The sequence below is a fragment of the Dipteris shenzhenensis genome, chromosome 22, assembly GCF_047967505.1.
Source record: "Dipteris shenzhenensis isolate YYH24624 ecotype China chromosome 22, Dip_SZ_1.0, whole genome shotgun sequence".
NCBI classification, from domain to species: Eukaryota; Viridiplantae; Streptophyta; class Polypodiopsida; order Gleicheniales; family Dipteridaceae; genus Dipteris; species Dipteris shenzhenensis.
Window position 1 is genome coordinate 46090429 of NC_141617.1, and position 12717 is coordinate 46103145.

The 12717-nt window shown below is 46.0% G+C and overlaps 1 protein-coding gene across 1 annotated transcript in view; it reads left to right on the forward strand.

The window, feature by feature from the left end:
- Nucleotides 1-1787: 1787 nt before the first annotated feature.
- LOC147888176 (uncharacterized) overlaps nucleotides 1788-12717 on the forward strand; it is a 96276-nt gene continuing 85346 nt past the window's right edge. The window contains exons 1-2 of the mRNA XM_087393787.1: nucleotides 1788-1931; nucleotides 6701-6771. Of these exons, the coding sequence (XP_087249913.1) occupies nucleotides 1836-1931; nucleotides 6701-6771 (167 nt within the window). The 5' untranslated portion in view covers nucleotides 1788-1835. The remainder of the gene's footprint in view (nucleotides 1932-6700; nucleotides 6772-12717) is intronic.

The following is a 12717-nucleotide window of genomic DNA, read 5'->3' on the forward strand; positions in this document are numbered from 1 at the left end:
ATAATGATGGAAGCATCTAATCTGAGACCCACTTCCCGTGAGCACAAGCTCTCCACAATTCCGTCGTATCGCAGCTTGTTTTTGAAACTTCTCTGATCACGTTAAGCATCTACGCTCGAGAGCACCAATACCATAACTAGAAATCTATCGCTCCCCAATTATGAAATGCAAATAACAAGCAAGAAGGAATTCCATAAAGGCCAATGCTTCCCATCGTCCCACAGGTGCTTAATGCATCTCGTGATTTATTACATCAAACAATCCAAGACATGTGGAGAGAAAGCTAAAGGTACGCAACCTACTCACGAGTCGTTGATACAAGAAAACTTGGTAACACAAAGCCATTTCAAGTTTCAAAAGGAGAACTCGAGCTCCCAAAAGAGATAGAATGCAAAGGGAGAAGGAAGATCAACTGCATCATCACTAAGGCACAAAGTGTTATAGGACTTTTGAGTTGAAAAGTTGTGTTGACTAAAAAGGATTGTTGCGGCCTCTACATTTTATACACCTCAAGTAGACCCATGTGAAGTTATTGATGGTTCACGCCATATCTAACTTTCCTAATCATATCCATCCGAGAGATAGGTCCCTCTATACTCAGAAGGATGCTAGAAACTTGAGCATTGGTGGGCATAGACATGACGGTCAGTTTCAAATAAAACCAAGAAGGGGCACAAGGAGAGAATCACTACAATCTCACAAAGCACAACTCATGCTACATAATGGTACACTTAACTTCGCTTTCAAGTCCCCGATACCAAGTTGCATTATCTCCCAAGGTGTTGATCAAAACGCCACATTCTGCAAGGTATATTGGAGGATAGCTAGCAAAGAGTTTCACTCCCCTTAATTTGTCTTCGTTCGTCTTATAGAAGCATGCTATTTAATCTTAATGTGGTCATTCTCAATTATGTATATATGCTTTAAGCAAAAGACATGTTTGACCAGACTTTGGATGATAATTCTTGTCTTCTAGGTTCCAGCTAGTTGCAGTTCTCAACTACTAATGCTACTAGAGTGAGGTTTGCATACGAGGAACTGATCGCTTGTGACAAAGTAATGTTGATGTGATGAGTAAAAGTAGAAGGAAATTCTCGAAATAGGTTGAAACTTGGAAAACACAAAGGGTATTGCAATTGTGATCTATAGCAGAGCGACCATGAAAATGCAACAAAAATTAATGAGGGAGGGGCTTATTTGTGAATTCAAGAGGCAAATCAACGATGCTATGTACGAGCAAGGAGATGAGTAGGTAATATGTCAATATCTTATATGCGATACTTATTCTTGATGCTAATATTCTTGGCGTTTATATTCTCGGTGCTTATACTCTCGGTGCACGAGGAAGGGCCCATTCCCTTGGATTATAACTCTTTGGGGAAGGAAGCGCACCACCTCCCCGCCCACACTATGTGTGGTTATAATAATTATTGATATATTATCATATAAATATTTTAATTACTCGTCCATTCAAAATTCCTTGTTTCAATCTGAATTCTTACAACGTTCCTCTCTTTTGATGCATGTTCCGAATGTGAGGGAGCAAAGAAATCCAAGCCAATGCAACATTGAAGGATAATAGTACCTTTATGCATATGGTTGCAGTCTACGTGATAATATTGTATAGACTCCAAGGAGGATCAATTATGAACTCTTGTGAGCATCACCTAATTCATGTATTTGTTGGGTTTTAACTTCCCAAATATCATGACATTACCAAGTGAGTAATAAATCACCACCCTTGACATTCCCAAGGAGGATCAGGTTCAATGGACCCTATGCCGTGTCTCATGCCATGTTTTTACTCCTTCGTCCTCCTTTGTGGGCGACCTTGAATGCAGAAAGAAGAGGGACGAGAGATGTCTGCACGTCTCGTCATTCGCGTGGACGCTTGGAGCGACCTCGCTTGCCCTTGGTGTTACGTAGGCAAGGTGAGGAGCATCCATCTTTTGAATTTTCTCGAATAATTGAGTATCCTCTCGAAGGAATCGAATTAGAACAAATCATCTCCATCATACGACTTCGTTTTGGAGCTTCGAGGGGAAAGCCCACGATCCCTTGTCGAGGGGTACGATCTTCATTAAACCCAGATATCCAAGCTATCTTCTATCACAATGGTTTGGGTAATTGTTAGTGAAACAACATGTCACGAAGGGTGCGCGTTTTGGCTATCGTCCCATGGCACAATGTTCGGAAACCATTAGTCTTCAGTCAAGCAGATTCGTGCTATATCTTGGGCTAGTGAGTGCCAATGTAGTGGCCGCGCTGGGTCCCTCTGTTCGGGCCCGGTTCTTTACTCTTTTGTAGTCGTGGTCACGGTGGATTTTCTGCTGCTGCTCAAGGTCTTTCGATTGTTAATGTTCTTCAGCATTAGTTGACGAATCAAAGGAATGAACATCCACCCTCTTTCACTCCTATATTGCAATGAGAAAGGAGGTTGATTTCCAAGGCTATTGCCGTAAAGAACAAGGTTGATTTCACGTAGCTTCTCAATCGACCACTACGCTATCTTTGGGTTCTCTTTGGACCGTTCCGTACCTTTTCCTTTTAAGACATTGGAATCATTTACCCATTCCTCATAGATTAAGACGTTACATAAAGCCTTGGCGATTATAGGAGCTGTATTCTGAAGTTTTGAAGTCTTCTCAAAAGAAACTCACATTCCAAATTCTCCTAGCCACCAGTATTTTCGCCTTCCACAATATGTAATTGGTCCCGTTCAATTAAACTCCCTCAAATTTTGGGAACAAAACATCCATGAAGCCCTTGGAGTAGATGAAAAGGTAACCTCATCCACCCTCTCCCACCATGGAACGCTATTTTCTATTCATTGATGTCTCCCCTTGGGCTTCTCGCATCTTGCCAAGTGGGTCTTTCATGCTTTTACATGCTTTAATTCTCTCTCCATGAAGTACTTAGTTTCATTCATCATATAAACCACAAGTTTGGAGCCGAAGCCCAAGGCCACAATCGATGCCACAGGCAAGATTGTAAGACATATGGACCTGGTAGAATTTGAAGAGTGTGAGAAGGACTCTGAGGCAGTCCCATATCATTGGGACGACGAGGATTCCCTCACATTCAGCTTGCAGAGGCGGACTTCGAAGCTCAGGCAATATTGAAGGATAGGTATGAGACTAATAGGTCTATGAGGACCTTGAAGCCCTTGAATCAATTGTTCACAAAGAAAAATGGAGGGGAAGTCAGTGAATGGTTATTTCACCAAGGTGAAGGTAGTGAGTAGTTGGCCAAAAGGGCCAAGTCTGCTGTCCCCCAATACAAGGATGCAACATGCTATCCATATCTGCCAACCTGTGATGCTAGCAACAGTCTCCCAGGCACTATCATTTGGGAAAGTTGAGGGCAGGTTACCATCCCTACTCACCAGGTAAGTAGGAGATACTGCCTTTGTGAAAGCTGCCTCCCCTTTGAGAGGCAGGTTACCATCCCCGTGCACCTCAGCGGTGAATGATCCGGTGGGAGCACACATGTTGCTAGCAACAGTCTCCTAGGCACTATCATTTGGAAAAATTGAGGGCCTTGCTTCGAGGGAGGAGTGGCATTGCGGGTCTCCTGACTTGCTAATGCCTCCCTACTCACTAGGTAAGTAGGAGATACTGCCTCTGTGAAAGCATGCCTCACCTTTGAGAGGCAGGCTACCATCCCCTGGCACCTCAGCGGTGAAATGATCGTGCGGGAGCCCTGACAGAACCCTTTGTGCTGAAGTGTGTGTTGGAGTGAAACAAACCTAAGCATGGGTTAGGTCTAGTTGTGGAGATGTGCATGGAGATTTGGTGGTCATGAACTTGTGCATGGATGCAAGGTTTAGTTTCTTTCTCTGCCGAATTTGTTAGCACGATGTAATTTCATATTCAGCACACCTAAGCATCAACAAGCATATAGGTTACTCAGTGCCTCTTATTATTGGCCTCAACTTGCCAATAAATGAAAGCAAGCATAAGACTGCTACTAGGACGTCTTCAGCCGCCTCCTATTCAAATTGAAAGATGGGCCATGGATTTCATTAGAACCATCGCTGGTTCCTCCAAAGGTATTGCATAGATTATAGTAATCATTCATTGGTTGCCGAAAATGGCACACTTCATCCCTTGTAAGGAGAGTGCTCAAGCTCCAGACATTGCAAGGTTTTTCATACAACACATTTTTCGACTCCATGTTCTGTCAAAGCATATTAGATCAGTCAAGAAATTTTTAACCTAAATTGCCAAATTAATATCATGGTGTTGTAGTGGATATTCCATTACCCCTTCTCTTTATCCACTCTTTCCCCTTCTTTCCCTTTGTCTTTGCTATTGCTAACCCCTTCTCCGAATTTATGACTTCGCCCTTCACCACATAAGGTCTATGGCTAGCCATAGAATCATCACAGTAGTGGAGGATTTTGGGTGTTTTGACTATACCAAACAAGTAATTCAAACCTTAATCATATGCCATATGGTAAGCATTAGGGTCTAGACGGCCGAGGTAAATTTATTATGCTAACTTCTAGTCATGTGCTCTTTTGTATTCATCAATTGGTGGTTTTTTGATGCCTAGTATCATGCACTTGTCACGGGGACGTGAATTTTGAAGCAAATAAGCTATGACTAAGTTTGTAACCAGTTTGGCCATGGGGGACTGGCCGAGAGGAGCTGTGAGTTCTTGAAAGCCCCTAGTGTTAACATCTAACTGGACACATTGGCTAGACCTAACTATTAGAATCAAGGCATGGCATCACTTTGACCTCGCGGAGGGGTGTGACGGAGCTAGGAAGTTTGCCCCTAGATGGATTCCCAAGTTTCACGTGGGAAGAGGGGTTAAAAAAGGATTAAAAGGTTGCCCCTAGACAGTACCAATGTTTGTCATTGGTTAGTGGGGTTAGAGCCTTTAAAAGTTGCCTCTAGGAAACCAATGTTTCCTTGGTATAGGGGGTTAGGGGCATTAATGTGCCACGTGTCAGGCATGCAGCCCATCAGCTCCAACTTTAGCATCTCTCTCCTATTAGGGCAGCTGGCGTCCAATTCTGGAGCCTGTTCTAGAATTTGCCATCTCCTTCTTCTCCTGTTTGCTGCGCTAGACCTTCAGCAGGCTGCTGGTTGCTATCTGGTCGCTGTTTTCCATCATTTCCTTGCTTTCTAGTCCTGTGCACGCAGTCCAAGCCAGGGAGCACGATCTGCGAATCGTTGGAGCCCAACCTGGCGCTGATCTGCTGCTGTACGGCGGATTTTTCAGGCTGTACGGACTGACAAGCAGTCCGTACAGATTGTACGGAATCTTTCCAGGCTGTGGGAACTGTGTATGGACTGTATGGACCTTGTTGCAGGTGTTTTGCACTTGCACGCAGATCGAGGCGGACTTTGTTGCTGTGAATTAGGGTTTCTGGCTGCGAATCTCTGTTTTGAGGTCTTTGGTGGGGTTCTGGATACCACGGGAACCTGTTCTAGTGCGAAGCAGGTGTTTTTGGTTGCAGCCCGTGATGTGGGCACGCAATCCCGGAGTTCCAGCCCAGTTTCTCTTTCCTTGTCTCTGTTGGATTTATTTCTAGTTCTCTATTTGAGATTCTCTATGGGATTCCCTGGGCTTGTTGCAATCACCCAGTTACAGAGGGTGAACCCAGGTTGATACTAGGGTGTTGAGGTTAGAGGATGCCTGTGCCTTGCTCTAGAAGTTGGGATGCAGAGTTTGCCAGTTTGATGCAGTGTGTGCCTAGTGTGGGCCGGTGAACAATGATAGCCAGTGGGAACAGTTGAGGGTGTGCCCTGGTTGTAATTTTGCCATTACTTTTCACTAAAGAAGAATAAAGAAATACGGCAAGGGACGCCAAGTGTTTGGGGCTAATCGGTGTCACCGTGTGATCATTGAGCAGGGGCATTCTAGCCTCACCTGTACTTTCTTTTATGCTATCTGATGCGGTGTGTTTAAATGGATGCTAAGTGGCTGTATTTGACGGTGTAATCAGAGTTAGTTGTGGTTTACCGCCCCTTGGGGTTCCGAAGGCCGGTTTCACACTGGTTTTTATATATGAATGCCATGAGCAATGATTGGGTGATTAATAAGATTATTTCAACATTTTTGGGTTTATTCAAGTTGATTTATCATCTCAGTCATGAATTTCACTCATTTGTCATTGTAAAGTCATTAATCGACTTAAACCTTTGTAGCTCGCCCCATGAATGTCAAGTGTTACGGCCATATAGATTTATGGTGGTATTTGCATGTTTGTACTAGTTAATACGATGATACAACATCTTTGGTGTCCAAACATCCAAAGTGGTGTTTCTATGTCTTTACTTATTAGATCAAATAACTCAAAACAATAGGCTGTTATGGCATATGGTCAAAATGGAGATGATCTTTGTGGGTACATTAATTTTCTAGAGGTTGATCTTTGCATTTGTGGCATTTTTTTCCTTAGCAATATCCCGTTTGCATGTGAGGAATTGTATTCTGTTGAGTGCTAGACATTTTTGTATGGCAAATACCCCAAGCACAAGTTCTGGTCTCCAATATAATGAATTGAAGAATCTAAGCCAAAAATCCTAGAAAAGAATATCCAACTTCAACTTTATATGAGCACTTGGTATTACAGTATTCCTTATTATAATGCTAAAAGGACAAATAGTTTATGTTTGGACTTCATAGTTTTTCATTTGCAAGTAGTTGATATTATCTAATAAGAATGCTATTTGGTTCTTGAAAGGCTCGTTTGGATAAAGCCATTGAAAGGGTGCAATTAGATTCCAACCATTCAGTGCAGGTTTCTGTTCAATGGTATGTATAAATAGAAAGTGGCATAATCAAAGGTTTATTTTCTTTTAGTGTTTCATGATTTAGCAAGAAAGATTGTTTGGACTTTCCTCTCTTTTTCTACTCTTTTTAAACATTTCTCTAGCTGTTTAAAGATCGTTTTTCAATATTTGCACATACACAATCGTTTTCGCACACATGGTAGCACATTCGAGTCCACTCACTTTGAAGCACGCCCGTTAGCACAAGGCCAAGTGCATTTTTTGATGAACCTGCATGATTTTTTTTGTTGAGGGTACTTGAAGAGGATCCATACTTGATTTTACGAATCTCTTAGTCCTCCTCGGATACTGCATGTTAAGTTTGTGGCTAGGCAAGTATCGGATAGTGTGGTCATTGATGAGGTGGATTTGGAAGAGAGTATATTTGGTTGCTTCAGTTCGAAAAATTATAGGACTAGGTTGATGCACAATGCCATCCTTAAGAGCCCAGAGGATGGAAGATTTTTTTTCACTTCTTCATGTAGATAATGTATGATCTTTGTCAAGTTTCTCTGCTTTGGATGGTTATTGGGGGATGTAGAAGAAGAGAAGAGGGCTAAAGATCAGCAAAGGTGAAAGTGAAAGAGATGTGGAAAGGCGAGATTGAGCAGGAAGCATGAAGAGAGAGAGAGAGAGAGAGAGAGGATATGATATGATTGGATTGTATTAAAGTCTGCATGAGACGCTTTAGGATCTATGAGACTGGTGATCACTATCAACTGATAGTGATACCTTTGTTACGGTGTTCCCCTGTGGGGCAGATTTTGCATGTTCTTTCCTCTCTGGGGATCCTAGGTCTTGCCCACCTGCCCCTCTCTACCTCGAGATCATGTGAACTAGCTGTGGGGCAGATTTTGCATGTTCTTTCCTCCCTGGGGATCCTAGGTCTTGCCCACCTGCCCCTCTCTACCTTGAGATCCTGTGAAGTAGTTCTGATTTTACAGATTAGATGCCTTTGAAATATTGATATTCTTGCCTGAGGTATTTCTGCATTCCGTAGCTGTCCAGTGAGTTGATTTCCTGTTTGTAGAGTTGCATTTTCCTCCCCAGCTAGTTTCTGTAGCATTTCCTGTGTCACAATCTCCTCTATCTTATTTCACATGCAGCTTCTAGTATATCAGCGGCTGTTATACCCCATGATTCTATCCACTTCATTCCCTCTCTGTGCCACCCCATGATTTGCATAGCTTCCATCGCCTTGTGGTGTTGTATCATAACGTCATATAATTGCCTACTTGTTGACTGTAGAACTTTGCATATGGCGACATATTACTGCCAGGCATTTTCTTAGGGGTAAACACCATTTTCTTGGGGGTAAACATCATCTTTCTCTTGCCATTTCTACAGCTTAGATGTCAGGGAATTTTTTATTTGTCATAAACAACTTCATCTCAGATTTGACAAAAGTTTGGCATCTTCCACAGTGTACAGTTTTTTGCATCTGCTCTATCAATGATTCGAAGTTGTTCTGACTCACATTCAATCTGACTTGATTTCAGGCCCTGATTTCGGAGCCAATGGTCCTCTCGTGTGTTCTTTGAGCTGTCTTTACTCGGCTTTGTCTGACTCGACTTGAATTTTTGCAAATGTGTCGATTTGGTTAATCTATGATTTGTTTTGTTTTCTTTCTAAGCCCCAAAAGAGTCAATTGTAGACCCGATGACTTTGGCGGTCTTGCTGGAGGGCCCTGTTGTGTGTGGGGGGGGGACTGAGCAGGGGCGCGCGCACATGCTTGGAGTAGGTCCGCTGCCCTCTGAGGGGTCGAATGCACTAGGGCGCAACCTTTTGGGGACGCACAAGCCTGGAACAGTTCCGTCATTCCCTGAGGGGTCCTGGAACACAAGTCTAGATGCATTGTAGGGACACGACATGAATGTGAATGTCTGGGGGTAGGCCTTGGTGTTTTTCGCCGCTCACTCCGTTCCCATTAAGTTGCTGTTCACTGTGTTCTTTGGGGCCTAGGCAAGGCCTAGGGCCGCTCTTACCAACAAAACGGAGCCTAGGCGTGACCTAGTGGTTGCAGATGGTAGTTGTGTAGCTAGACCAGTAGCCTAGGATTTCACGTGAGGTCTAGACGAGACCTGGTCCTATCTTGCGAACAGCCACGATCACACGAGGTCTAGATGAAACTTGTCTTGTCCTGTGATAGTGGCTAGAGTTGCGCTTAATATTGTAGAGGTTGAGGATGCGGAGTAGGTGGGGAGGGGCAGGAGAGAGAGAGAGAGAGAGAGAGAGAGAGAGAGAGAGAGAGAGAGAGAGAGAGAGAGAGAGAGAGATGTATTAACGTCCGCGGGAGGCCTCGCCGGCCTATGGGACAAAGTGCACAAAAAAGTAGACTCATACAAGCATCAGTGGGCTGGAGCAAAGGGCGCACTAGGGCCCTTGCGGATTACTAATCTATGCTAGCAAAATCATAATCAATCAAGTACAAACTAATCAAGTCAATCTCGGAGCTAGGACTCAGAAACCGAAGCCTGGCATAGTGATGGTCTCGCTGCTGTGGTAGGGGGCGTGGTCTTTGTATCCGGTGGGCCAGATCAAGAGTGACGTCTCGGCTCGGGCGGTCTCCTCTGAGTAGAGCAGTGATGGGATGGACCTCTATTGTGCGTGCTCTGGTCAGCCTCTCCATCGTGCGTTGTCTCTGTGTCTCTGGGTCCACCGTCTTTTCCTACTGATCCATGTTGCCCTCATGTTGGCTATCTCCTCCTCTACCCCAATGTGTCATGGTGTCACCATTTGGGACTTCTCCTGATAAGAAAATAAAGAGTAATCTTTATTAGAATTGACTTCGGTTAAAGAATGGTGAAGTTGGTTAACCAAGAATACGTTTTATTGTTTTTACTTTTGCCTTGCATTGGTAAAAAGAGAACTGTGGGGACGTCCACAAGGGATTATAAATAGTCCAAGAAGTAGAATGCATGCATTAGTCTAACCTTTCATGGGGTGTTGGTTTTGTTTGTGGCAATGTGTAGGACCAAGAGGAGGCCCTAGAATTAAGGGAAAAGTGCAAAAAGCAGGTCCTACAAGGCAAAAAGTACCAAGATGTGGGTGCCTACTTTATGGAGGAGCCGACAAGGCCAAATCAGCAAGAATTCCAGCACAATTTCCAAGAAAAGCCCCCTAAAGTTGATTTTAGGAAATCTCAGCTTTCTAAGAAAAGTATGCCTATTTTAGGCTCAAGAAAAAGCTGAAAGCTAGCCCCAGCTTATTAGAAAGCTCTTGATTTCGGGTTGGAGGCTAAGTCTATAAGAGAAGAGCCTCATAGCTCTAGAACACACAGATTGTACTCAATCCATGCTCTCGTGAGAGCCAGTTGTACAAAGCCTAATTCTATTGCAATAAAGACCTCCAGCCCTTATTTCTAGCCCCTAGTGCTGTGTTTTTCTCCTTACCCTTGTCTCCCAGCACTCTATCTTATTGGCGATTTGATTTCCACAGCTTCCGCACGTTTCTCGGGGAGTGTACAAAATTTTCAACACTAGGCATCCTGCCTCGGGTATTGCACTTTGCTCCAGAGGAGTCCCGCGTTGATTGTGAACTGTTCCATGGTGCCAAAGTGAATGCGATTTTCATCAGATCTGGGTTACAGTGGTATCAGAGCGTGGTTTTGCTACTTTCCTTGGTAGCAACGGTCCACAGACTTGGCAAAGACATCTGTCAAGCGCATATTGAGAGATCTCGAAAATCGCATTGATTTGCAAGTGGATAACAGGAGATCTCGGTAATTGCATCCGTTAGGCAAACGGCACTCAGCAGGTGGAGACCTCGGTAATCGCCGTTGTCGGTTTGCACGACACGCAGAGCGGGCTTGCTGCGTGGGGCAACAGAAAACTGTATATATTATTTTTAATATTGGCCTATACCCTGGACTAGTGGTTGAACCATACAACCAAGAGCCACACCCACCCATACTTCATCGTGCATCGGGCTGGCTCCCGTCTTCACCCGTAAGCAGTTACCTCCTTGAAAGGAGTAGGGGCTTTGTAGTTGATTGCTTTAGGCACAGTCAAGTTGATTTGGGGGGGTGAACCGAAAGCTAATTCGTAGGAGGAGCTCCCCGTCTGCTGCTGCCCGCCCAGCCCCCGCTCCCTAGCTGCCTGGCTGTGCAGGCCCCTTGGCAGCCCCCGTTCCCTAGCTGCCTGGCCGCGCAGGCCCCTTGGCAGCCCCCGCTTCCTAGCTGCCTGGCCGCGCAGGCACCTTGGCAGCCCCCGCTCCCTAGCTGCCTGGCCGCGCAGGCCCCCAGGCAGCACTTCGCTCCCTAGCTGCCTGGCCGAGCAGGCCCCTTGGCAGCGCCCAGCTCACAGGTCACCTGCGCCCTGTTGCCTCGGCCGTGCAGGCCTTTGGCCCTGCGCCCTGCTGCCTCGGTCGCGCAGGCCCCCTAGGCAGTGTCCTGCTCAGGTCGCCCCCCCACTTCAGCCTGAATTTCGTGCTCCCCCCTTCAGCCTGCTGTCCTGGCCACGCCAGGCCGCCTTTCAGGCCCTCTCCCTTGCTGATTGCCTGCCCCTCCCTTGCTTCAGGTTAGGCAGTCTCAGGGCCCTCTCCAGGACTGTTCGCCTCGTGTTCCGGGGAGCTGAGATCCTGGGCTGTTTCCAGGCATTGGCGGAGCTGCCTGCTTCAGCACTGAGCGACCTGTTTGCATCACACGGAGGTTGAAGATCGGAGCTTTCTTTTTTACAGGTTTCTTTGGGGTTTTACTTGTTTTTGGTTGCGAGTTCTTGGTGGGTATTTTCAGCAGAGGTAGCTCCTCCCCTCAGGACAGCGTAAGCTGAGACAATGGAGGACATTAATGCCACTCCCGTCGCCGAACCTGAGGAGATTGAAGTCACAGTTTCTTTTCCTCCCGACATTGTGCAGATGATTGAGGTAGCAGAGGAGGGTTTTCGTTCGACACACATCATTGGCTTTCTACCCGGTAGAGGCCAACAGTTACGTGATTGGGTGTGTACACCAGCATGGCCTCTTTGGGTGTCTCAGTTACGGTTTTCCGATTGCTTGGCAGAGGGTACTTTTCTTTTGGCCTTCAGTCTGCAGAGCAGGCTCAAAGAGTACTTATGAGCTCACCTATTCAGTTTCAGAGTAGAGTCATCCATTTGTGGCCTTGGCAGAAGCACTTCAGTTCTACTTCCCCTGGACCGAGACAGGTCTCCTTTTGGATCCTTTTCCTTGGACTTCCTGATGAGGTTAGCTCTTGTCGCAGAGCGGTGGAGCATATGGCTAGTGTGGCAGGTACAGTCATCCCTTTAGGTGCTAGACTTTCCTATGCTCAATCACTTACTGGCACAGGGGTTACGAGGGTCAGACTCATTTCAGATTTCCCCCCTCCTCGACCTTTGCCTACTTTGACTTCGTACTCCACTAGAGATGGGGTCCAGATGCAGCAGAGGGTTTTGTACGAGGGTCTTCCTGATCAGTGTCTTTTCTGTCGGAAGAGAGGTCACTTTATTAGGGATTGCCCCAGTCGTCGGCATCGATCAGAGACTCCGGATACATCTCATCCTCCAAGTGACCCAAAACCTACAGCTCAGCCTCCAGGGGTCTCTGAGCCTGCTTCGACTCATTCAGCAGAGTGAGAGGAGATTCCTCTGGGGGAGCCTCCAGTGAACTCAGAGGATTTGGAGGTGCCTCCAGCGGAACAGATTTCACAGAGAGCTCGGAGGAGACGGAGACAGAGGGAGAGTCAGTAGTATGAGCAGCCTCCAGGGGCCTCTGAGCTTGCTTCGACTTATTCAGCAAAGCGAGAGGAGACTTTTTTGGGGGAGCCTCCAGTGCCTCCAGCGGAACAGCTTTCACGGAGAGCTCGGAGGAGACGGAGACAGAGGGAGAGTCAGCGGTACGAGCAGCCCCAGGTACGAGCTCACAATTGGCAGAGAGTTGAGACACATGTGCAGGAGACCCCGGAAAGGGGAGATACAGAGGACCATCCGCAGGC